Here is a 26,390-nt window from a genome sequence, read left to right on the forward strand (position 1 = left end):
ACAAACATGCAAACACTTCATACTATTCTGAAAACTCTGATAGCTTTAATCAATGCGAAAAATGTGCTTTGCGAAAATGCAGTTTCATTTCATTCTTTTTATTTGTTTTATGCAATTCGGACTATTTCAAACATTTTCTGTAGTGATTCGAATATTTCTATCAATATCGGACATTTCAACTTATTTTAATATAAAGCGTTCTGTATGTTTTGTTTCATATTTTGTGAATAAGAAATAGTTTGAGCAAGTTTTAATATCTGAAATTAATTTCTGACCTGTTTTATGAATTATACATGCAGTAGGGATGATTCACTCCTGTATATACCTTCAACAGTAGCTAGATGACTTAGGTTCATAGGTTGGTACTGGGCTAACTGCCCGAAGGCATACATTAGCCCAGCCACGTTGTGCTGTATTCACCTCCCCTTTAGTAGTTCCCTAGACCCTTGTACTAGCAGCTAGTACCCTTGGCCCCTATCTAGTAGTGCTGTTGGCGTGATCCCCGGTGTGAACTTTGTTACCCATCCACTCATCAAGGTTCCTCTTGAAGAGTGATAGTGAGGGGCTCTGTCTTATGTAGATCGGGACCCTGTTCCATAGTAAGGGAAGTCTCTGCAAAGGGAATCTGTCCCTCCAGCATGCTCTATTCATTGTTGTGTTGAGGTTTATATCCCTAGAACATGTAGCTCGAGTAGATTTGGTTTTGCTAAGATGGAGCATGTTCAACAATTCTGGGTTGGACATGGCTCTGTACAGAGATAGCCTCTGAGAAGGCGGTATGCAACAGAGAACAGTTTTAGCTTTTTCAATCATGCTGCATAGGGTAACTGTTTGAGGCCAGTAATCCTCTTGGTTAGGTACCTCTGTGGTCTCTCCAGCTGCTGGAGATGTCTAGCCAGGTACATTCCAATTGGTGCATAATGGGTCTGATGAGGGAAGAGAAGACGTTCGGATTCAAAGTGGAGAACTGGAAGTTCTTTATGGCCATAAGTTGTTTCAACCATGCCTCTTCTGACACCGTGTCGCTTATTCCTCTATACACAGAAGATGAAGCAGGTGGGGAAGTTTAAGATGCTTTATTACATAGGATGGATAGAACTATCACTAAATATAAGCAAACTGATTAACAGACAGACCTTACATACATACGTGCTTACATCTCAATAGAGTACTACAAAATGGCAGTCAGATTTGCACATGCTCAGTATTTACAAACTTGTGCAAGCCCTTTGATAGCTTCTTAGAGAGACATACACACATTGATCTACATGATCCATCCCATAGAGCGAGTGTGTATGTACATACATGCATATACAAACACACTTTACAAAAAAAAAAAAAGATTGTTCTTTGCACTGAGGATGTCTTAACACCAAAATGATGAAAACATTATTGCAGCTATTATGTGTATTCATTCAGCTGATCACACTGAAAGTGGCTTGAATGGGCAATTGAGGATGTACTGTATTGCTTTTGACAGTAACAAGCAAAATACAATACTTATCCATTACTTACACATTCATTCATCTAATCAGAGAGTTGAGTTGTACACTGTCAAAAGTGGTAAAACTGGTGGACACAAAGGCAGTCAAAGAAAGTGACTTCTACTGGCATCTGAGCTCAGTTTAAAACCCAGCGATGAGGCTTACTATGATTCATGTGTGTTTGAGGAAAATGAGGTGCAACTCACTGCTGTGATCATTCGAACTACTTGATCACAGATATCTATGATGCACATTCACCGAGTACTGAGGCAGTCTATGAATGGAAGCAACTCAGCCCAGTTGATGTTTGATTACAGTTTAAAACAATCACTGACCTGCTATAGTATGGCACCATCTCATGCTAGTTGTCCCACCCGTGCAGTTACTTCCTGCAGTACCAAACTGGCTTAAAAGTCACCTGCTGCCACTGGCTAAGCATAAGGTTTGTTGACATCTTCAATTGTAACCACAAAGAAAACTCCACAAACTTAAAACCACAAAAGGTATGGAACAGGCAGCACGCTGTATTACTTAAAACTCACACAATTTAATAAATCCACGGCAAGCAAGAAAAGGTAAAAAAAAACATTCAAATATATGAAACACTTTTCGTCTGGTGGTCTTCCCAGACTTCATCAGATACAACTAACTATTAAAAAATCTTCCTTACAAGTCATTTAAAACAAGTCACATGACTTCCAGACCATTAACTAAAATAATTACATGTATTAACCTGTTTTTAAACAAACCTCCCAATAATTGTCATTTGGGTTCCATGCACTCTGTAAACGAATGTGTCTTAGACATATTTTAACAAACATACATATGAAAAACAGTAGTTTCATTTAAACTTGCTTAAAACAATAAGTATACTACCCTTTCTGACATTTATCTCATCAGGCTTAAGTTTTAAAATGCAAGTAGTCGAATAGATTTCATTTAACCCTGGCGGGTGGCAAGAATCTAATCTAAATTGCCATAATAATTCAAGTTTTTCTAAAAACAAACTTGTAGGACCACATCTTCCATTTTCATGTGTCAAAATGTGGTCAATAACTCTAAATTTAAATGAATCGTTGGGGTAATCTATACAATTTCTAGCCAGGGCATTATCTTGTTTATGTTTGTTAATAGCATATACATGCTCATATATTCTGTCTCGTAACCTGCGGTCCATTTTTCCAATGTAAAAAGCTGGACATAACTGACACTGGGCCAGATATACCATAGATTTCAAATTACAATTGTATTTGCTCTTAGCTAAATAATTCCTGTCCCCAATTGTAAATCTCTCTCCTATTCCAACATATTTACATTGGTTACACACTTCACAGCGGTACATCCCTGCATTCATGTGTGCACGCACTGTCTGCTTCTCTATTAAGTTTTTCATATTTTTACCCCTCCTGAAAGTTGTTGTTGTGTCTTTCGGCTTTTCCCGGTTAGGGGTCGCCACAGCGGAGCTCCGGTCCGCTAATGATTGGCAGTAGATTTTTATGTGCTGAGTTGCCAGCCCTGACGCAGAACCTTCAATGAAGGTACGCCCATTCACGCATGTCTCCACACACAAGACGCTCTAGCTAAGAATCAATCAGGACAATGTCTTACTGTGAAGTGACAATGCTACCGCAGCACCACCAGTAGTAACTAGATATTCCCCTACTTTCTGTATAATGTCCCTATCAGTAGACAGTATGTTCCAATTCTTCCTTATTTTTTATTTCTTTAGCCCTTAAGTTGAATGTTAGAACTAAACTTAAAGGGAAGCTAGTCTCCCTTTCCTTGATGTTCACTTCATCATGTACCTCAGCTGCATTCTGGGATGTCATTGTGCCAACATCCATCTCAATAATGGTGTTTCCTTTGTAATAATATGGGTTTATATGTTCCAGTCTCTCATTTTATTTGAACCTCTACAATGATGTTTGATATAAATTCTTCTGGGTAGCCCCTATGTGAAAACATGCGCCTGAGATTTAAACATTCATCTTCAAAGTCTTCCTCCCTAGTAATCATTCTAGCTGCTTGCGTCACTTGTTCTTTAACCACCGACTTCTTTTGGTGGAGTGGGTGTGAGCTTGTGAAGTGTAGAAATGAATTTGAATAAGGGTTGTTCCTGAACAACTTTGCTACATACCTTTGTTGAAGTACGTCTTTGTGCAATTCAATGTCTAGGTAAGCTATACTCTCTTCCTGGTAGTTGCTAGTAAATTTCAAAAAGTTGGTTGTGTTTTTGAAGTAATTCACAATGGCTGTTGCTAACTTGTGATCTCCTTTTATAATAAAAATATCATCCAGGAACCTAGTACAGAACAAAGTTGTTTCATCAATAAATGTGTTAACAAATTCATGTTCCCAATGGGCCATCACAAGGTTAGCGAAGCTCGCCCTGCATGGTGAACCCATTGCAGCCTCTATTCTTTGAAGGTACAATTCGTTGTTAAATGCAATAAAGTTGTTCTTGAGTACAATACTCAACAATTACACTATTAATCTTTGCCAGGCGCTCCTTTTGCTCTCAACAAGTCGACTGCCCACTCAATACCTATACGCTGAGGGATAGAGGTGTATAAGTCGCATATGTCTACTGTAAGAAAATTAAATTCTTGGACAAATTCTAATGAATTAATGTTTTTAAGAAACATCCATGAATCTTTACAACTTGTAATTCTTGGCTCACTTATTTCTTTAAAATTAAATCAATAACCTTAGCACAAGAATATGTTGACTGTCTGGCGTCCACTAGGGCCCTCATTGGTGGGTCCATAATGTTATGTATTTTTGGGACGCCAAACAGTACAGGTGTCTTTGGAAATTGCATGGTCAAATAACTGTACATATTAACATCAATTAGTGTGTATATGAACATTTCATTAATGTAAGTTCTTATTCTATTATACACTATATTAAACTTGTTCTGGCTGACTCAACTATTCTTTTCTAGTAATCTCTCCATCCTCTCAATGTATTGTGTAGTGTTCATCACAACTAGCTCTCCCTCCTTCTCGGGCTTCATAATACGTACTGGTAAGGCTTCTAAAATTGTTCAAAATTAATTCTTTGTTTTTCGACAAATTGCTTCTACTAAAATTTCACTAAACAAATTTCTAAAATCAATTTCACAAATACAGTCAAACATAGCAATGGTTGGGTGAGTGGGTGGATTAAATGTACTTGCGATTCTCAATTCCTGTTGGCCCTGGTAATTACTACCTAATAGTGCTGTTAAATTCAATTTTCTTATATATAGTTTAAAATCCAACAATAATTCAGCTAGGTCTCCTCGGTCAGATGGTACAAAGGTTAGACCTTTCGCAAAAAGTTCAATCAAGTCTTTCAAATTCTGTGTAATTATACACTTTAAAGTCTTTCTTTTCATTTGTAACAATAGTGTAGGTGTAAACGGGTCTTGTCTCTTCTAAGTTACTTACTACTACTTCTGGTTGCTCGCTACCCGGGTATAGTAATTGCGTGTTTCATTCCTGCGGTTTGTCGTAAAGTTCTTTCCTTTCTTTCCAGAGTAGTTTTTTTGCCGCTGGCCACACCAGGAGCGGCCTTATGTCAACTGATGCCATAGGCAAAAGGGCTCTACAGCGCCCCCCCCATGCCACCCAGTGCCCCATCCTGATCTAAATACACCAAATAAATACCGGAAAAGTGCCCCTGCTAGTGCAGCGCCCTAGGCGGCCACCTAGTTGGCCTATGCCTAAGGCCAGCTATGGGCCACACTGCTGATTTTGGTAACCTTGTCCATTCACTGACCCAACTCTTTCACTCTCCAAATATTTTTCTGTTATGTTATCGAAATTTGAGTTGCTTGTCCCCGCACTTGCGATAGTCACTTTCTCCTGTCTTGCTGTTGAATAATTACTCAAATGGGTGGAATAAACTGAAATACTACCAGTCGCATTCCATGACTGTGAAGGGAGAGGTTTTGGATAAGCAATCCCTTCTTCATATTCTTTCAGGTCCCGCCGGAGTTTTTTATTTTGGTTTCTTTAAGTCTTTCTAATTTTTTACGTGTACTGTTAAAAGTTCTGTTGTAATCAAACTGGTAGCAATTAAAACTGCTGTCGGATTTAATTTCCTGATAAAGTTTCATCACTTCACTTGCCAGTTCCATACCTTTCATGGTTTTAAGTTTGTGGAGTTGTCTTTGTGGTATCCAGTTTGTGTACTAACATGGTTACAGGCAACATGAACACAGTACTGAACTCACAGTTATCTGATGTGGATGGCAGAGGGAACCTAACGCAACTAATCGAGGTTATGAACTAACAGTTGGAGATTTTAACCTCTAGAGTCAAACTATCACAGCCTTCCAGACCAGAACCAATTAGAACGTCCGAAGGCAGGGGTGTATTTAACTTTAACAAGGGGACTAACACCACTTTGGCTCAAGACATTAATGGGAATGCATCAACAGGGTATACTGGAGTAAATACGGACCCAAGCGGCCAGAATAAACAGCTGCTGCCAAGACCCATTCAAGCATCAACTTCTTCGGGGGGTTATTGGTATCCAGGACATTGCAAGTTGGCTCAGTGAGCAACAGAGTCTTAGCGGTCACAACAACTTGCCAGGACATCTGGACGGAAGTAGTGGTAATATTGCCTTTAAGTTAAAAATATTTGATGCAAAACGTTAAAAATCAAGAAACTTCAATTGGAAGGAAATTATTTTGAAACCTGCATAAAAGAAAACAGTGCCAAAGGGACCCCATATTTGGCAGTACCCTACCGGACTGGAATCAGGGTCAGAATTTCATAAAGAACTTATTCAACTATTTAATAAACAAGGGTTAGACTTGGTAAAACTTATGTCAAAACACTATCACAGTCTTTTATTAAACTGGCAAGTGAAGTGATGGAACTTGATCAAGAAATTAAATCAGAAAGCGATTTTAATCGCTGCCAGTTTGATTACAACAGAAATTTTAACTGTAAGTCAACAATTAGAAAAACTTAAAAGAAACCAAAATAAAAAAAAAACTCCGGTGGGACCTGAAAGAATACAAAGAAGGGATTGCTTATACAAAACCTCCCCCTTCGCAGTCATGGAATGCAACTGGTATTCAGTCTATTCCATCCATTTGAGTAATTATTCAGCAGCAAGACAGGAGGAAATGATGATCGCAAATGCAAGGACGAGCAACTTGATAACATAATGGAAGAATATTTGGAGAGTGAAAGTAGAGTTGGGTCAGTGAATGGACAAGGTTACCAAAACCAACAGTGTGGCCAGCAGCAAAAAAAACTACTCAGGACAGAATGGGAAGAACTTTACAATGAACCACAGGAATCAAACGTGGAATTACTATACCTGGGGAGCGAGCAACCGTAAGTAGTAGTAACTTAGAAGAGACTAGACCTGTTTACACCTACGCTATTGTTACCAGTGAAGAGAAAGACTTTAAAGTGTACAATTACACAGACTTTGAAATTTAAAAAGACTTGAATGAACTTTTTGTGAAAGGTCTAACCTTTGTACCATCTGACCGAGGAGAATTCGCTGAATTACTGTTGGATTTTAAACTACAAACAAGAAAATTGAATTTAACAGCACTATTAGGTAGTAATTACCAAGGCCAACAGGAAGAGAGAATTGCAAGTACATTTAATCCACCCACTCACCCAACCATTGCTATGTTTGACCATATTTGTGAAACTGATTTTAGAAATGTGTTTGACAGAGATAAAAATTTTAGTAGAAGCAATATGTCGAAAGATGAAAACTTACCTTTGAACAATTTTAGAAGCCTACCAGTACGTATTATGAAGCCCGATAATGGGGGAGGACTAGTTGTGAAGAACACTACACAATACATTGAGAGGATGAAGAGATTACTAGAAAAGAAAACTTAAGAGTCAGCCAGAACGAGCTTAATATAGCATACAATAGAATAAGAACTTACATTAATGACATGTTCACACTCTGATGTGAATATGTGCAATTATCAATTATTTGAACATGCAATCCCCAAAGACACCTGTACTGTTTTGCGTCCCAAAAAAACAATAAAAACATTACGGACCCACCAATGAGGGCCCTTAGTGGATGCCAGACAGTCCAATAACATAGTCTTGTGCTAAGGTTATTGATTTAATTTTAAAGAAATAAGTGAGCCAAGAATTACAAGTTTGCAAAGATTCATGGAAGTTTCTTAAAAATATTAATTCATTAGAATATGTCCAAGAATTAAACTTTCTTACAGCAGACGTATGTGACTTGTACACCTCTATTCCTCAGCATATAGGTATTGAGTGGGTAGTCAACTTGTTGAGAGCAAAAGGAGCACCTAACAAAGATCAAAGATTAATAAAGGAATTGCTGAGTATTGTACTCAACAACTTTAATGCATTTAACAATGAATTGTACCTTCAAAGAATAGAGGTTGCCATGGGTTCACCATGCGGGGCGAGCTTCGCCAACCTCGTGATGGTCCATTGGTAACATGAATTTGTTAGTACCGCACCCACAGACTCAAAAAAACACGGTTAAAACATCATGGCATGGTGTTTCCTACACTTTAGCAGCACTCTGGGATTATTTACAGGATTTTAAATATTTTTATATGTAATTCCAGACTCTGACCACCTGGAGGCTGGCATATTGACGTGGTTTGGATAAATCAGGTTGCCATCCAGTATCCTAGAAATCATTGTTTGGCTCACAAATGTTACATCATGCAGGCCTCCGTTTGCCTAAAGTTCCTGTCATTTCATAGATGTTGCATGTGTACAAAGTACTGACTAAAACAGAACAGTGTAAGTAACATTCCCTGCTGCTAGATGACTACTTAAAACAGAAACAGTGCAAATGCCACAGAACACACTCAAAGTGCTGTTTAGTGCTGACTTTTTTTCTAATCTAGTTTAAATAGCACGAATTTGTGAGATAATGAATTCCAGTCCATTTACTTCTCCCCTCCCCCATAACACTTAGCTTCCCTAGCTGTCAAAGTCCTGAGGGTAACTTGACCTGGTAATTCCATTGATTGGCAGATCTCAGCAGGGTGCTTGAGTCATGTAATTTAATCTTTGCTCTAGCATTTCCTTTGTTAGAGGGGACATTTTTTGCTGCACTATAGCCATGGACTTACTTGACTGCAATCACATCCAGTAAGGTCTTGCACCAAGGAGCTAAATAATAAAACATTTATACTATTAACCAGTTTAGATCTTTATTAATTTAAGTGTTAAGGTATCACTTCATGCTTCCACCTTGTTAAAAATTGAGATTTACATGTGCAAAGTGTGTTGGTATGCAGTGTTTGCCTTCATATGTTTTTACTCCACTGGTTGTTTTGCAAAAAAAAACTTTTGCAGTGTCCCTGGATTTGTCTTTGTACAAACCACATTGCTATATTTCCCCCTTCCTTTTTCTTGTGTCCAGAAGTCACTTATAACAAAGTAAATTTTTTATTTATTTTTTTTAAATAAAAGGACATCAAGGTTAACTTACCTTGAATCAGATAATGAATACCACTACAAAGAATCACTGTTGAAATATTTGTGCATGGACAAAACCCCTTACTAAATCTATTTGCCAGCCTCCAGTTCATTTGGTGCTATGGCTTTAATATACTAGTGTGTTTGCTCATGCCTTCTAAATATCTCCACCATCACATACCACTTTTGCAGTGTAGTAACCACCTGGCATGCCCATACACCTTTAGCCATCAATATGCAGCTACTCCTGTTCATGAGTATGTGAATTCATTTTCAGACTTAAGGTGTGGAAGCTGCACTGAATAATTCTAGGTGCTTGTTCAGGTTTCACATGGTGCTTGCTTAGAGCTACTCTCATGTTAAGCCACTATGAATATGTTGCACTGCCACCTCTGATACCAGGGTAATGTTTTAATCTTTCTATTCCCACACTGCACACTAGCAGTATCTGATGCAAATACAACAGAGAAGTATGCAAGCGATACACCACCTAAGCATCATTTGCCGTGCAGAATGTATAAGTATGCATACCAAATTTCTGTGTTTCCAAACATCGGTGTTACTACACTACTACTGAATAAAATGAACAGCACTCAGGCTGGGGGAAGGACAAGGGAGCCATGACATCACAGAATGGGTGGGTCTTATTACTTTAGTTAGAATCAGATGACGGCTGTGGTGATGTCACTTTGGGGGAGGGAACTGATTAAAAAAAAAGTACCTGCACTGCCAGGCCTCGATGTCAGTAATTGGGCGACTCCAGCAAGCTTTATTCAAATGTGAGAGAATCATTTTGTAAGTGAAACCATCACAGTATGAGAAGGTAGGCTTCTGTTACAGAAGTAAGGGGAATTATAAAAATTGTAAATGCTTTATTGTTGTTGCTTTAAAGAGGACAATTTAAATAGGGAGGAAAAGGGCCGTGAAGTTGAGGAATACATTAGAGAAACCTGTTGTACTCTTTTTAACACATTCACTGATGAAACACCTTTGTTCTATACTAGGTTCCTGGATGATTTTTATTATTATTATAAAGGGAGATCACAAGTTGGAAACAGACATTGTGAATTACTTCAACAACACAACCAACTTTTTGAAATTTACTAATGACCATCAGGAAGAGAGTACAGCTTACCTAGATGTTAAATTACACTAAGACATACTTCAACAAAGGTATATTGCAAAGATGTTCAGGAAAAACGCATTCAAATTCATTTCTGCAATTCACAAACTCGCACCCACTCCACCAAAAGAAATCGGTGGTTAAAGGACAATTGGTGCGAGCAGCTAGAATGATTACTAGGGAGGAAGACATTGAAAATGAATGTTTAAATCTCAGGCACATGTTTTCACATAGAGGCTACCCAGAAGAATTTATATCAAACATCATTGTAGAGGTTCAAATAAAACGAGAGAATGGAACATATAAACCCATATTATACAAAGAAAACACCATTATTGAGATGGATATTAGCAAAATGACATCCCAGAATACACCTGAAGTACATGATGAAGTTAACATCAAGGAAAGGGAGACTAACTTCCCTTTGAGTTTTGTTCTAACATTCAACTTAAGGGCTAAAGAAATACAAAAAATAATAAGGAAGAATTGGAACATACAGTCTACTGATAGGGACATTATACAGAAAGTAAGGGAATATCCAGTTACTACTTTCTGGAGGGGTAAAAACATGAAAAACATAATAGAGAAGCAGACAGTGCGTGCACACAGGAATGTACCAGTGTGAAATGAGTAACCAATGTAAATATGTTGGAATAGGAGAGAGGGTATTTCTCCGTTAAACCCCTACCCCTTCGCACTGCTGTAAATAGAGGAGTAAGAGCTACTCTTAAGAGCACAAGTACTTGTTTCCCACCAAGTACAACCTCAACATGGAAGGCGTGATGATCTGCGTTAATCCCCTACCACTATGGAGACAAATACCCCCGACATAGGGACAATTTTAAAAATGTTGCTGTTACAAACAATAGTTGATATAACGGCAGGTTTTGCATTAACAATGATTTCCTGAAAGGTATCCAATCTGAAACCGTGCTGTGTTTTGCCGGTATTCCAGTAATGGATATCACTTCGACCGCTCACTTGTGAGAAGAGACGTAGTCTTCCATGGGTGGGATTTCTCCGTTAAACCCCTACCACTACCAGTTTGCACTGCTGACGGGGCATCGGTGGCTGTGAAGGAGGAGATATTAGGGTTCCCCGGTTGGTAAGCAAGGCTAAAACAGTATATATATAATCAGAAGGGGAATTACAGAGACAATATTCCTGCACATAACAGATAAAATTTGGACATTCTTCCAAAAAACAGTCAGTTGAGAGGTATGGAGTTATTTGGGACCACGCAGCTGCCTGTTGAATGAGAATGACACTTTAGTAGGAAGAAGGTCATGCTCAGTCTTAAAAGTAGAGGAGAATGCCTTGTTTTACTCTGTATTGTAATCGCTGTTGATAAATCCACCCACGTAGACAACATTTCTTCCAAGTAAATGGTCTAAGTAAAACCCGCTACAGAAATACCGCCAAAACACAGCAGTGCAAAGTGGTAGGGGTTTAACGGAAAAGTACCAGAGAGAGATTTATAATTAGGGATCGGAATTATTTAGCTAAGAGCAAATACAATTGTATTTCGAAATCTATAGTATACCTGGCCCAGTGACAGTTATGTATAGCTTTTTACATTGGAAAAACGGACCGCAGTTTACGAGACAGAATATATGAGCATGTATATGCTACTGACAAACAAAAACAAGATAATGCCCTGGCTAGACATTGTGTAGATTACCCCAACCATTCATTTAAATTTAGAGTTATTGACCACATTTTGACAAGAAAATGGAAGATGCAGTCCTACAAGTTTTTAGAAAAACTTGAATTATTATGGCAATTTAGGCTAGATTCTTGCCACCCGCCAGGGTTAAATGAGATCTATTCGATTACTTGCATTTTAAAACTTAAAAGCTTGAGGAGATAAACATCAGGAAGGGTAGTATACTTATTGTTTTAAGCAAGTTTAAATGAAACTACTGTTTTTCATATGTATGTTTGTTAAAATATGTCTAAGACACATTCGTATACACAAGTGCATGGGACCCAAATGACAATTATTGGGAGGTTTGGGTAAAAACGGGCTAATACATGTAATTATTTTAGTTAATTGTCTGGAAGTAATGTGATTTGTTTTAAATGACTTTTAAGGAAGCTTTTTAATAGAGTTAGTTGTATCTGATGGAAGTCTGGGAAGACCACCAGACTAAGAGAGTTTCATACATTTTAATAGTTTTTTTTACCTTTTCTTGCTTGCCGTGGATTTATTAAATTGTGTGAGTTTTAATTGATACAGTGTGCTGCCTGTTCCATACCTTTTGTGGTTTTAATCTTGAATTGTAACCCAATATTTAGTTCCACGTCTGTCAACCTTTCCTCTTCTGCAGTACGGCTGGATTAATGCATCATCGGACATCCTTCCATCATGATGCCTTCATATTTTTTAACTTGAGGTACCGCTCACAGGACAACTGTGGAGTTTGAAGAGATACAAACTGGTAGGTCTTCGGGTTGCCTTGCCTATATGACAGAGAGAAACAGCAGCTCCTGAACCTGCGAGGTAGCAGGCATTGTAAATAGTTACACTACTAACAAAGTAGAAAGAGTGACTACCTAGGCTTATTCTACATCCCATGTTACTATTTTTATTGCTGTAAAGTGTACTGCTGTTTAAACAGTCTGTACGATAGAGTGCATATTTTTGAATTTACAACTGCTTTTCCCTCCCAAACCTCTCTGTATCCTAATATTTCTTTCTGTATCTTCCCTCTGTGCTTGCATTCCTTCAGTAGCAGTAGCTCCCTTAAACACATATCGGTTAACTCCAGTGCCCAACAGCCTGCAAAAACATCCGTTAATCTAAAACGGCCATAACTCCCAGAGGAGAGCGGCACCTTTCTACAGAAGCTAATGTAGGCATGCATAGCAAGCGTGTAAACTGAAATACAGTGCGGTATATATGTTTACAAATGAGTAGTGATCTTTTAATATCTAAATTAACTGCGGTGAGCACGCCATCATAAATGGCCAGCCCGGACCGTCTCTCGACCCACCTGAATGTTCTCTCCTTAGTCCAGATTTCATTTAGTTTTTTGATACATCCGAATATACCTACCTGAGCTACCAACCCCCTAGCTGCAAAAACACACAGGACAATTGGAAATAAAACTTTTCAATTGAAGATATTCTTACACCGAAGTCATTGAAATCTATCTTATTGATATTTTTTTCATCGGGGGCTTATCCTCAGTGTTCTGGCGAAGCCCCGCTCTATTTACCCTCACTTCGCTCTGGCTCACTTCACTCTCCTCCCACCCCCTTTTCCACTCACCCCCCCATATCATTTCCTTTATACCTAACCACACCAACCTATTTCCTATCCTCATCTAATACCTCTCCTCCATCTATAAACACACCCACTGTAACCTGCTCTTCTCCACTCTTAATGAAACTACATCTACCAAACCCATTGTAAATTAATCTCCCCCACCCAAGTCACAAACACCTCCCACTTATCTTCCCCTCCTTTTTCCTCTCATTCCACCCTGTAACTTTTTTACATTTTATTTCACTATGCATACCTTTTTACTCTCTATACTCTTGCTGTTGCATCTAATCATCTTACTCTCACATCCCCCTACAAATCACTACCCTCCATCCATAAACATCATACCAATACAAATATAAATGATTTCAAGTACCTAAAAGAAATACTACCAATCTCACCTTCTATCTCATCTACAAACACCCAACTTCCTAAAATAAAAATACCTCCATCTTACACTCACAAATGAAAATATAAGACCAAGCATATTATATATTTTCCATCATTAAGATCTAAACTCCATCCCACCTCAATACTCAAATCTGATGACATTCATCCCAGTTCAGGTCCAAACTCTAACTCTTGTCCCACTATAAATACCTCTCCCACCTCAGCCTATCTACCCTCATCGCACAAACCTTTTATGCGATAAATATCCGAAGCATTCTCAACAGTCTCCCAGTTTCATGCATGGATAGCAAATTACTCCCCCGATATTACTGTAGTTACTCAAACTTGGCTTAAACCTCATAACTGTGAAACAAATTCTCCCTCCTGGCTATAACAATCTGCTTTGACCGTACTTACAAAAAGGGAGGTGGAGTAGCGGTGATTTATGCAAACCATCTTACTATTACTCATCATACACAGTCTATTCCATCCTTCTCCCCTGCTGAAATGCTTACAGTAAACCTTAAACTTAATAACTATACTACCACTACTATAGTAGGCATATACATTCCACCAGGTGATAACATTCCCCTGTTGGAAAATATTCTCTCTTACCTCTCCCTGGACATCCCAAATGAAACAATCCTTCTTGGTGACACAAATGCAAATTGGTTATCCCTCTATAACCCAGGATACCCACACCATATAAACCTATATGGATTTACTCAGTTAATTACCAAACCAACACACATTAACACCTACTCCCTCAGGTACCATCTTAGATTGAATTCATGTCTCAACCCCCTCTAAATATCACAATCCAGAAACACTTCCCAACTCCCCGAGTGATCACTCACCTATAAAAGTGCTAAGATATGCACAATATCTACCTAAACCACACAAATATATCAGTAGACAATCTCAAAAACTTCAACGCAGAAACATTCAACACCCTTATCTCAAGAGTTCACTGGGACCTTCTCACCCAGCTCCCCTTAGATGATGCTGTTACAGCTTTCAACTCCAATTTTCTGGATATCTTAAACTCATTAGCCCCACTCTGCAAAATTAGGACAAAAGTAAAAATATCTCCCTGGTTAACTAAATCCACAAGAACTCATATGACATCTAGAGATGTCCTGGAAAAATGTTTACATACAAAAGACCCACTGACCTACAGAGATAAAGAAAAAAAAGAAATCTAGTAAAAAAGCTTGTCAATATAGACAAAGAATTCTACAAAAACCCTTCAGCAACACTAAAATCTAACCCAAAAAAATTTGGCACACAAACCAAATACTTCAACCCGGTAACCCTACCTCACCCAACCTTTGTCCTGACAAGTTACCAGTAGAAACTGCCAACACCTTCAACACTTACTTCACTGAATCCATAACAACTCTAATATAAATATGCTCAAATGCCCAGTTTCCTCCTCAACCACTCCCTCTATAAATACTCTCTCCCTCAAGCCTGTGCCCACTGCTCTCATCAGAACACTGCTCTCTAAACTGAAACCTTGCTCAGTTTTTGCTGACAACATCCCATCACACTTCCTCCAAAAAGCTGCACATTCACTAGCTGTGCCCATCTCTATCATAATAAATCGATCCATCTCTGAGTCAAAGTACCATCTATCTGGAAACAGTTCTATACCCTATCTATAAAGGAGGTAACTCCAGTGAAATCTCAAAGTTTAGACCTATAGCAATCCTCTCTCCTCTAAGAAAAATGCATACATATGCAAGTCATGCAAAATCTCTCTCAGGAAAACCAACTTACTCCTACTCAACATGGCTTTAAGTCAAAACACAGTACATACATTGCTCTCCTGTCCTTTTTCAATACTATTTCCCTGGCCAGAGATGACCACAAAACTTCTCATGTCTCTTCCTGGATCTCTCAAAGGCCTTTGATACTGTCACCCACCCTTTACTACTAAACAAACTGTCTAACCTGAACCCCAACTACAATAGCATGGTTTGATAGCTATATTACTGATTGACTACAGTCAGTGAGAAATGGGATACTGCTCTATCCTCACACCTTCCAATAAAGAGTGTCCCTCAAGGATCCACCCTAGGGCCATTACTTTTTAACATTTTCACCAACTTACTACATAGCTCCTGCCCGCACATCTATTATCCAATACGCAGATGACTCAACAGTAATAATAGTTAACTCACGATAGAACCAAAAAACCACAACGCTGAAACACCAAAAATGAGTAAACCACTTTCTCCTGCAGAGGCAATAATTCCAGTAGCGAAATGTAAAAAATTCCTTTTTATTCCACACGATACAAGGAGTTAATACAAGAAGATGACAAGCACTTTCGCCTGGTTCATTCCAGGCTTTATCAAGTCAAAACCTTAGGTTTTGACTTGATAAAGCCTGGAATGAACCAGGCGAAAGTGCTTGTCATCTTCTTGTATTAACTCCTTGTATCGTGTGGAATAAAAAGGAATTTTTTACATTTCGCTACTGGAATTATTGCCTCTGCAGGAGAAAGTGGTTTACTCATTTTTAATAATAGTTAACTCACCCTCTGAACTCTTAACCATTACCCAAGTCTTCCTTTAATTTAGTGGAAACATGGCTCTCAATCAACTTATCCCCAACCCCCCCCCCCAAAAAAACTACTACTCTTACTCCCAAAAACACACAATCACATAAGGTCCTCTTTTTCTATCCTTTTCCTTTCATAGGTTCATACTAGGCTATCTGCCCTATGGCATTTATAAGCCTAGCCAGAATGTGTTTGGCTTTCGCCACACATTTTAAATTTATTTTGCTATGCCCTTTTTCGAGGTTAGTATACTGTGCCTCTGTCTAACAGTGACACAAGTGATACCCGGGGTAAACCTACGATCTTCCATACACATATCAAGATTCCTCTTGAAGAGAGTCATGAGGGACTCTGCCTAACCTGGACTGGGGTTTTATTCCAGAGTGAAGGGAGCCTCTAGGTTATGAATCTGTCCCTCCAGCATGTCCTATTTATTTCAGTGCTGAGGTTCAAGTCACTCGAGTGCATAGCTCGATGGGATTTGGATTTTCTGAGGTGCAGCATGTCCATTAATTCCAGGTTGGACATGGCTTTATACGTCAGGCACAGATCGCCTCTGAAGAGGCGGTATGCCACTGAGTAGAGCTGGAGTTTCTTTAACCGGGCAGCATATGGCATCTGTTTGAGCCCTTTGATCCTCTTGGTGAGGTACTTTTGGGGTTTTTCCAGTTGCTGCATGCGTCTGGTAAGGTACATCCCCCAAAAGGGGCATTGTACTCAATTATGGGCCTGATGAGGGATGAGTAAAGAGGCACGATGACCTCCCCTGATCTAGATGTGAATCCCTTCATGATTAGGTGGGCTATATAAAATGTTTTTCTAACCACTTTGGCCACGTGGTTGTCAAATGAGAGATTGCTATCAACCTGGGTCCCCAGGTCTCCAATTACTTCTTCTGTACTTAATGGATTACCACCTATGTGGTAATTTGTGGGCACTGTTTTTGCCAAAGGGGATGACTATACACTTTTTGGCATTTAGCTTGAGGCCATGGCTCTGGCACCAGTGGTCTGTTTTTATGAGGCCCTTTTGGAGGATGCTTGTGTCGGCTGGAGAGTCAATTATGGCACCCAGTTTGCAGTCATCTGTGAACTTGGTTAGCCACAGTCCTTCCGTGTTGGCCTGTACCTCCGAGAAATATATACCGAACAAGAGAGGTCCCAGGACTGAGCCTTGTGGGACACCACTTGTAACTGGTTTGGAGTCTGACATGGCTCCAGCAATTCTAACCATGTGGGTTCTGTCCTTGAGCCAGTTTGCAATCCATCTAGTGACATAGGGGTTTATATTTAAGCTGGTGAGCTTACCTATAATGCCCAAGTGGGGTATTGTATCGAAGGATTTTGCGAGGTCCAGGTAGGCTGTGTGGACCACCTTCTCCTCATCAATGGCTTTGGTGACTGTTTCAAAGAAATCAACCAGGTTTAACAGGCAGGATCTGCCCTTAAAGCCGAACTGGGTAGGATCCAGTGTCTGTAGGTCCCCAATATCTTTACTTATGAGGTACATAATGATCCTTTCCATAGCTTTGCAGACCAAGCTAGTCAGGCTTATGGGGCGATAATTTCCAGGATCCGTTGAGGCACCACCTTTATGGAGAGGGACCACTGTTGCTGTACGCCACTCTTTGGGCACATATCCTGTAGTAAGGCTGAGATTGAACAGTAGTTTTATGTTTGGGTTTAGCTCTTCTTGGAGTTCATGTAGGACGCAGCCTGGGACACCGTCTGGTCCCATCGATGTTGTGTTTTTTGCTTTGGAGAGGGCGGCTCTTACCTGAGCATCTGAGATGTCAGGGGGGAAAGCACTCTGCTGGGATAGATATTTGCCCTTCTGGTGGGGGGGGGGGGTTTGCACTGAACCTGTCAAGCTAGGATGTTGGCAATGTCTGTGGGTTCGGTGTATTTTTTGTCATTTTGGACTAATTCTGAGCATATCTGGGAATTACCACCCAGGTTCCTAACACAACTAAAGAAAGCCTTGTGATTATACTTAGTGTCCTGTGCAATTCTTCTCTCGAAGCTGGCCTTAGACAATTTTATGAGTGCCCGTAGTTTTTTGCTAATACTGATCAGTGATGCCTTCCCTTTTTGGGATTTTGCTCTATCATTTAGTAGCTTCCTCCTTCTACTGTATAGTTTGTTTATGGCTGGGGTCCACCAGACAGGACGTCTGCCTTTGGAGGATTGGGTCTTGGTTTTATTTGGGATCGCATGATCCATGCATTCCTGAAGGTGTTCACAGAATGCGTTTATAAAGGATTCTGCGGTCTGGGCTGTATTTTCCACAGGCCCGGGGGCTTTGAAGGATTCCTCCTCGGTTTTGAGGAGTGTGAAATTTGCTTTAGAGAAGTTTTTCACTGTGGTTTTCTGGGCAGGGGGTGGGGTCGGGATGTGAATATCCAGTGAGATTAGTTTATGGTCTGATCTTACCTGTGAGGCATACACTTCTGGTCTGGAGCATACAGTCCCCATGTTGGTGATGATCAGCTCCAGTATGTTTTCCCCTCTTGTGGGAGTGGTAACAAGTTGTTCCATAGCATTTGAGTTTATAAATTCTAGGAACCTTTGGGCTAGGGTGTTGGAGCTAGAGTAATGCTCCCAGTCTATGTTTGGGTAGTTGAAGTCGCCCGATATAATGGTGTTTGGAGAGACCTTCATATTTTCCAGTGTTCTCAGGAAGGCCGAGTGGGGTTCCTGGGTTTGGGAGGGTGGTCTGTATCAGGCTATAAACTGGAAGGCAGTTTTACCCACTGTTAGTTGCACATGGATAGTCTCTGATGCTTCGTGCTTTGCCACCAACCTGGAGGTGTGGGTATCTTTGATGAATATCGATACTCCCCCTCCTTTTGTGGTTCGGTCCAAGTTTGGGGGCCAAATAGCATGGTATGAGGTATAACCTGGTAGTGCTGGGGTGCTCTTGGGAGCCCCGAACCAGGTTTCTGTTACTGCACATATATCGATGTTCTCCATGCTAAGGAGAGTTTTGAGTGTGTGCATCTTGAGGTTTAGACTTCTGGCGTTAAGTAGCATTACTCTTAGTTTCTTATCCCTTGTGATACCTATGGAGGTGGGTTTGTCTTTTGAGCCTTGCCTAAAAAAGGCACTATGGGGTAGCAAGAGCCTTTGCCAATATCCAAAAGCCAAGGGGTTGATAGGTGCAAGCCGTCCCTAGTGAAGCATCATGGCTTGTCGAGCATATCATCCCAAGCTGACAGGCATTGGATCCCCTTTGAATGACACCAGTACTTAAACCAATTGTTGAAATTGATCATCTCGTCTTCATATTGTTGCATCATTCTTGGTGAGGGTAAGATGCTACTCAAGGTCAGGGTCATACCGGCCTGGGCTACATGCTCAGAGAGCTCCTCTATGTCTCTTTTCATGTAGTCCAGGGAGGTACGTCTCAGGTCATTCACACCAGCATGGACAATGACTGAGTCATATTTGTACTTGCCTTGGAGTGACCCGAGTGCTTGTGTTATGTGGCGGATCCTAGCGCCCGACAGGCTGCTCACCGTGACCCTCTCCTTGTTCAGCCTGGTGAGTGGGACGTCAGTGTGCCTGATGATAGAGTCACCTATTACAAGTGTATCAGGTGATACTTTCCCTCAACAATACCCCTATAGAAGCAGAGTCTATTACAAAACTCCTTGGTATAACAATAGAGTATCAAAAAAAAAGAAAATCTGATCTTCACAATAATTGTATTAGTAAAACTCACCACAAACTAGGTTTATTATACAGAAACTAAAAATTCTCACACAAGAAGCCAGAGTTGCTTTTGCTCATGCTTACCTTCTCCCCTGCTTAACTTACTACTCACAAATCCTCACTAACCATAACTCCCCTCTTCTCACAAGACTAGAGACTACTTGCAACAAAATAGCTAGATTTGTTACTCAACAATCCTACAAATTCCATCACTGTATCTCTCTAAAGTGCTTGAACTGCCTCACCTCTTGTTCCTTTCTCAGCTCCAAACCATCCACTCTATTCTCTATCAGCCTTAAGCCCAGCCTTACACTCCATCTCCCATTATGCTCCCACAAGAAACCTCCCAAGACTTAAGTGTCTACAAGCCCAAGTCTAAAGCGGGGTGCAGCCTATACAGCTACCACCCCCACTATTGCATGGAACAGACCCCCCCTCTTCGAAATTCGAACACGTCCCAAACAATTCAAACTAACCTTAAAAGGCTACTTTAAAAGGATAATGGATCTGCCATTGCTCCAACCCTCCTTGATATACTCAGCGTATCAAACTTCCCCAGTTTAACTTGGATCCCCACTACTATCCTTTACTAAATGGTCTGAATTTTCTCTATTGTTTATGATTTGTATTTCTGAATTACCTATAAAAATGTTGTTTAAGTATTTTTTGCTGCTAAATATCTGTCTGTACATTACTTTCTGTACTACTGCATATAATACTAACTGTAAAAACTGGAGCTTTTCTCCCCGGGCCTCTGCTGAAAAAGGGTTTCAGTGGGTCTATAAGGCCTCTAAGAGATTAAAAGTAGGGACTCCAAAGAAAGGACAGCCTTAACTTCATAAACTGTAACATATTTTTATTCCATTTAAGGTGGAGGGCTCGAAGACTGTACAGATACTGCAGTCTTCTTAAAAAAAAAAAAAAAAAAAAAATTTCCGGGCACTCAATACATTTAAGATGCCTGCTCAGCGGGTTATTTTAGCTCAGACCTCCATAAAAATGGCTCTTGTTTCTCCATCTATGGAGAAGAAGGCGGCTTATGAATGGGCAAAAGAATGATGCCATGATGAAAAAGTCTGCAGCTTAAAAAACAACACTACAAAACAGAGAACAATGCAAACACTCCTGACAAAGTGGAAGGAGATCACCAACCAACTACTTAGACAAATGGCACTCTGAGGGTATTTTACTAGTGCAGCCTACTTCAGCAAACGGCTGGAGAGGTAGCTGGGTGCATACCATTGTGGGTAAAAGGACACTGGCTAAGATAGCATTAAAATTTTTTAGATGCCATGCTATGTTGTGCTGGTTTTAGTCCTAGAGATTTGAGACCAAACTCCCAATGTCAAACCTGAACACTTAATCTGAGCCAAAGTAGTAGATGCAGTAGCTTTGCATTAGTGAGTCTGACCTTATAAAAGCTACTGGTGACTTACCACAAGGAAGCCTGCTCTGTCAATCAAGTGCCTCATCTGCAACACAGTGAAATGACAGTGTAAATGAAAATATAAACCCAATTAAAAGCAAACAACTGAATGTCACTGCACTAAAATTGAATGTAATGCTGTACATTTGTAAAATGATCAACAAGCAGAACACTGTTTGTAATGTTGTGGAAATGATACACACAACACTGCCTGTGTATACAGTTTTTGCCTCTCCTTGATGTGTGCCGGCAGAATTACTACCTTTAACAGGTTTAATTCTGCTGTGGCAAAATGCAAACACTGAAACTCAACAAACCTCAGGGGGTAAAACAGACATATGTAGCTACTAAAATGGAAACAAAGCTACTATCTCATGTTAAGGCAGATTATGGACATACCATTACAACAGTAAACAGCACTGACAGTACATGGAAAAAGCACTTCCACTAAGTTACTACACATTACTTTTCATTACTCAAAGCACAGCAATAACAGCCCATACTTTAAATGTAGAACTGCACTCAAGTATCAACGCTGAATTTGTGATTACAGTAAACATCCTGAAGCAGACATCACACTAATGTAAAAACTTTTCTTTATTCCATTTTTACTCAAGTTTATAAAGTACTGGGAAGGGGAAGCAATACATACAGGCGCAGGTGATTTTAAGCTCTGTCCATCTTGAATTTTCTTGACAAATAGTTTGGTTGCTTGATGAACGATCCCAAATGTAACCAGGACGGCACGAGTAGGTCAGTGTAGTGTTCACAGGAAATGCATTCAAATCACTATCCAAAACTGCATTTTCTGATATTGGCGGATTGCCACAACCCCCTGGAAGACATTTTTATTAAAACAGACATTTTACAAGTCATATATGCATGTGCGTGTGGCAGAGACACAGTTAATTATGATTATAGGCATTATTTGTACACTCAAGTTTAAATAATGTATCAAAACAGTACACAGCCCTCACGACATTTTATTTTAAAGTTCACAGTGATCAACCGTTTCACCAGTACCAGAATATTTGTATCAAACAAATCTGGTGGACTGCATGCAGTGTTTAGTTCCCTAAAAGGGCACCAAACAACTGAACCGGAAAGGGAACTTCTACAGACTACATGTTAACAATTTAACAATGAATATCATCAACACTGACTGGATCACTCATTGTATGCTATGTACTCTAGAGCTGGTCTGAAAATTATTCCTTTATGAAGGCACCTATAAAGACTAAACTTATAGCTTACAATGCAAACTGCATCATATACAGCACAAAAAGATGTCACTGTACAATTGAACATTAAATGCAGTATTTGGCTGAAGAACACTAAAATGTATCAGTAATTATGCAGAACTAGGTGATGATCATGGGAAAAGGACTACAAGACCAGGGTCAAAGAAGTGAAACACTCACCAGAAGACCAGCAAGAGGTACAAACCACAGAAAGATTAACTGAAAAACTGGGATAAGTTAAAGCAAACAAACAAAAGTGATACTGATGCTCAAAAAAAATGACAGCTGATAACCACGACAAGGGGATGTTGCACAAAAAAGTTTTGAAAGGGATGTCAGCATGTTTCACGTGAAAGTGGTTACAGGCAGGGAAAATGTATTGCAGGTTTCAGTAGGCTCAAGAAAGAGCTGCAGAATAAGGGGAGGAATACTGTCTGCATACTTCAGCAGATGAAGGTCTGAGGACTCATTTGACATAAAAGTGTACAATACACACAACAAAGTTTTAACACTTGTTACAATGCCTTCAATTCTTGCCCACATCTGCAGATAAAGTGTGTGTGTGTGTGTGTGTGTGTGTGTGTGTGTGTGTGTGTGTGTGTGATTTCCATTCTCCCATCTAGTAGGTAAGTTTTAAAACAAAAATGTCCAACATAAAATTCCAGCATTCAGAATATTGTTAATAAACCAACCACAAACTAAAGGAAGACACTGCATGAAGTTACACAGACTGTACATGTAGTTAAAAGCAAGCCAAAATCCCCCTGCTAGTGGTTTAAAGCAACCACACTTATCCCCTGCTCTCAGGACATACTACCAGCAAAAAAAGACGAGCCGGACCACACGGCTGATAAACAATAGTTAATAAAATGCAGTAGGTCAGCGCTTTCAGGTTTAAAAAACCCTTCTTCAGACAACAAACAAAAGTTTTGAACACCTTTTAAAATACATAACAGCCAATCAAAGCCCTCCTCTTTTTTAAAAAAGGCTTGATAGGAATGACACCATTCAGGCCAGGTGCTCTATCAGCACCCATATTGATTATCCATCTAGTTTCACTACATTCTGTTATATTTCTCAAATCACCCCCCCCCCCCCTTATCGGATGAATAACCTGCAAAACCATAAAAGAAAATGCATGCCCAGGTTACTGCTTTACATGCTGATAAAGGGCATTGTGAGTATTGGCTGAACATATAGCTGACAAGTGTAACACCCTGTCTTTCAATCTACAATTCGTTTTACCGACAGTCAGTCAAGTATATAATAGTGCTGGTCAGTCAGATTATTGTTTCAATGAATAACTCTTTCCAGACAGCCAAAAATCACAAATTTAGACTTCGCACTTAAGGTCCAAGTTCACAGCTAATTCCAACAGCAAAAACAGACTCTCTGAACCACCAGGCTGACAAACAGTAGTTTAATAAAATGCAGTAGGTTGTCGCTTTCAGGTTTAAAAAACCCTTCTTTAGACAACATACAAAAGTTTTGAACACCATTTTTTATGTCTGAAGAAGGGTTTTGTTTTAGTCTACAATTGTCCGTTTCTGACATTGTGTTGTCTTTGTACACGTGACTGAACATCTTGAGGGCATTGAGTTGAGCTACCTTCCAGTACTTTCTGCTGCTGTCAAAAGTAGAGAGAGAATTCAGCAACTTATTGCCACAGATTACAATCCGTTGTTGAACTTAAATGTGGCCAACATAACTGTGCCCTCTTTGGGGAATAATGAAGAGGTACATAGTGATGTCTCTTTTTTGGAACTGAAAGCTTTAGAAAAAGACTTGGATAAGCTGAAATGCCTACAGTGGTAAAGACTGCATTTTGAGGCATGTCTGCATCATAAAATCATTCCTAGAGGCATGAGGATGCCCTGCATGCCCACATACAGGGAACTGTAACCTATCTTGTTGGCCAAATGGCAGCAGCTTAATCTGGACACTAGTTTTGCTTACGTGAAATTGTGGATAGATTTTTTCTTACCTATGCAGAAAGAACTAGGGAGTTCAAATGAATTCACAGCAGTCAGATAGAACTACGATTTAAGGAGGAATATCACTAGGTTAAAGCTCAATGACCTGTATCGTGCTGTGACAGCTTATGATTCCAAACTGCAACATATTAAAATGAAAACTTTCAAGAGACTATAAGGATTTTGTGCAGGGGCTTATTTTCACATGGCCAAGGGATGTCCCTCCACGGAATCAGATTTCTATGACATCTAAATCAGCAGGCTAATGAACATTCCACCTTAAATTCAGGTGTAAGAGGCAATGGAGGCTGATATAGGGATCAGGATGGAAGTGATGGCATCATCAAACGTCGACACAGCACCTAGGCAAGACTACTGTAGAGGTGATTAACCAGCAGCAGACAATGCCACAAGGAACTTCTAACATCACACAGATGGTGCTAAACAGTACTAATGTGCTGGCAGCTTGATCAAAAACTATGAGTTTCTCTTTTCATGTTTTACCTGTACCTGTGAAGAAGAAAGAGAACCTGAACAGAGGTCGTTTGTTGACTCACAATGCAAAGAGGCAAAAAACATCCATGTGACTGCCAATGGCAATAGAGACTGTAATGTATATAATATTTCTGATTACATTTTATCTGATGCTGAAAATTATGTTTTGAGTAAGACACTTACATTTGTTCCAAGTACAGGGTCAAGTTTTTGTACCAATGTCTTAGATATGAGAATATTTTCCAGAAATGTTGAATTGAAACGTATTTATGGTACAGTGTCTGTTCCTACGGACCGTTCTCTTAGGCAACAGAGTACATTTAACCCCCGTCAGTCAAGTGGTTGAAACTTTTATAAAAAAAAATTGTGAAGATGGTATTAAGTTTCTGAACACAAAAAACAAGCATGTTTTTCATAACATGAACTGGGAGCAACGCCAAGCATTAAGGACACTTAGAATAAGAATATCATAATAAAACCTGCTGACAAGGAAGGGGTGGTTGTAGTCATGAACAGTGAATTCTATCGTAATAGTGTTCTTATGTTGTTAAGGTACTCAAACACTTACAGTTAACACCAGTTGATATTTATAGGATTACTGGTAAAGTTAAGCAGGAGTTTTCCAACTTAAGGTTAAGCAACCGTATTAAATGAAGATACGTTTAAGTTCATACTGACTGAATATATCCCTGTTCCATTGTTCAAAGCTTTACCAAAAATACATAAAGATCCCAGGAACCCACCATCATGTCCAATTGTATCTGGAAGGGGTGGGCTACTGAACATGCTTCTACATGGGTAGAGGCTCATCTATGAAAGTGTCTGCTTTCCTTTACCTAGAATATTAAAAGGACACGGCATATTTTTTTGCAATCTTTACACAGTTACTTAGGTCCCAATGCTGACTGTACGGACTATTTGTTAGCAACCTTGGATATAAACAGTCTGTACACAGTAATTACAAAAGAATATGGCTTGATGGCCATTGAGGCCTTTTTGCAACAAGCACAAATATTGACTCAAACTGATACTGACAGTGTATGTTTACTGCTAGACTGTGTGTGGAGCAACAACATTTTTATGTATCATAATTGCTTCTATAGTCAGAGCAGGGGGTGGCCATGGGCACCCCCTGCGCAAACTCATACTCCAACACAGTGTTAGCATATTGGGAGGAACAAGCAATATTCAAGGCAAACTATATATGGAGGGGGTACCTGAGTTACTGTGTCTGTTTTGTGGACGCTGTCTTCCTGC

General features: G+C 39.7%; 1 protein-coding gene across 1 annotated transcript in view; it reads right to left on the reverse strand.

Moving 5' to 3' along the window:
• The window catches only part of LOC122806591 (C4b-binding protein alpha chain-like), a gene marked incomplete in the record, with an annotated part of 1,299,259 nt that overhangs the window by 787,788 nt on the left and 485,081 nt on the right, over window positions 1–26,390 (reverse strand). The window contains 1 exon segment of the mRNA XM_044077140.1: window positions 22,077–22,259. Within this exon segment, the coding sequence (XP_043933075.1) occupies window positions 22,077–22,259 (183 nt within the window).

This window comes from Protopterus annectens, chromosome 7.part0, assembly GCF_019279795.1.
Source record: "Protopterus annectens isolate FY-2018-M chromosome 7.part0, PAN1.0, whole genome shotgun sequence".
Lineage (NCBI taxonomy): Eukaryota > Metazoa > Chordata > Ceratodontiformes > Protopteridae > Protopterus > Protopterus annectens.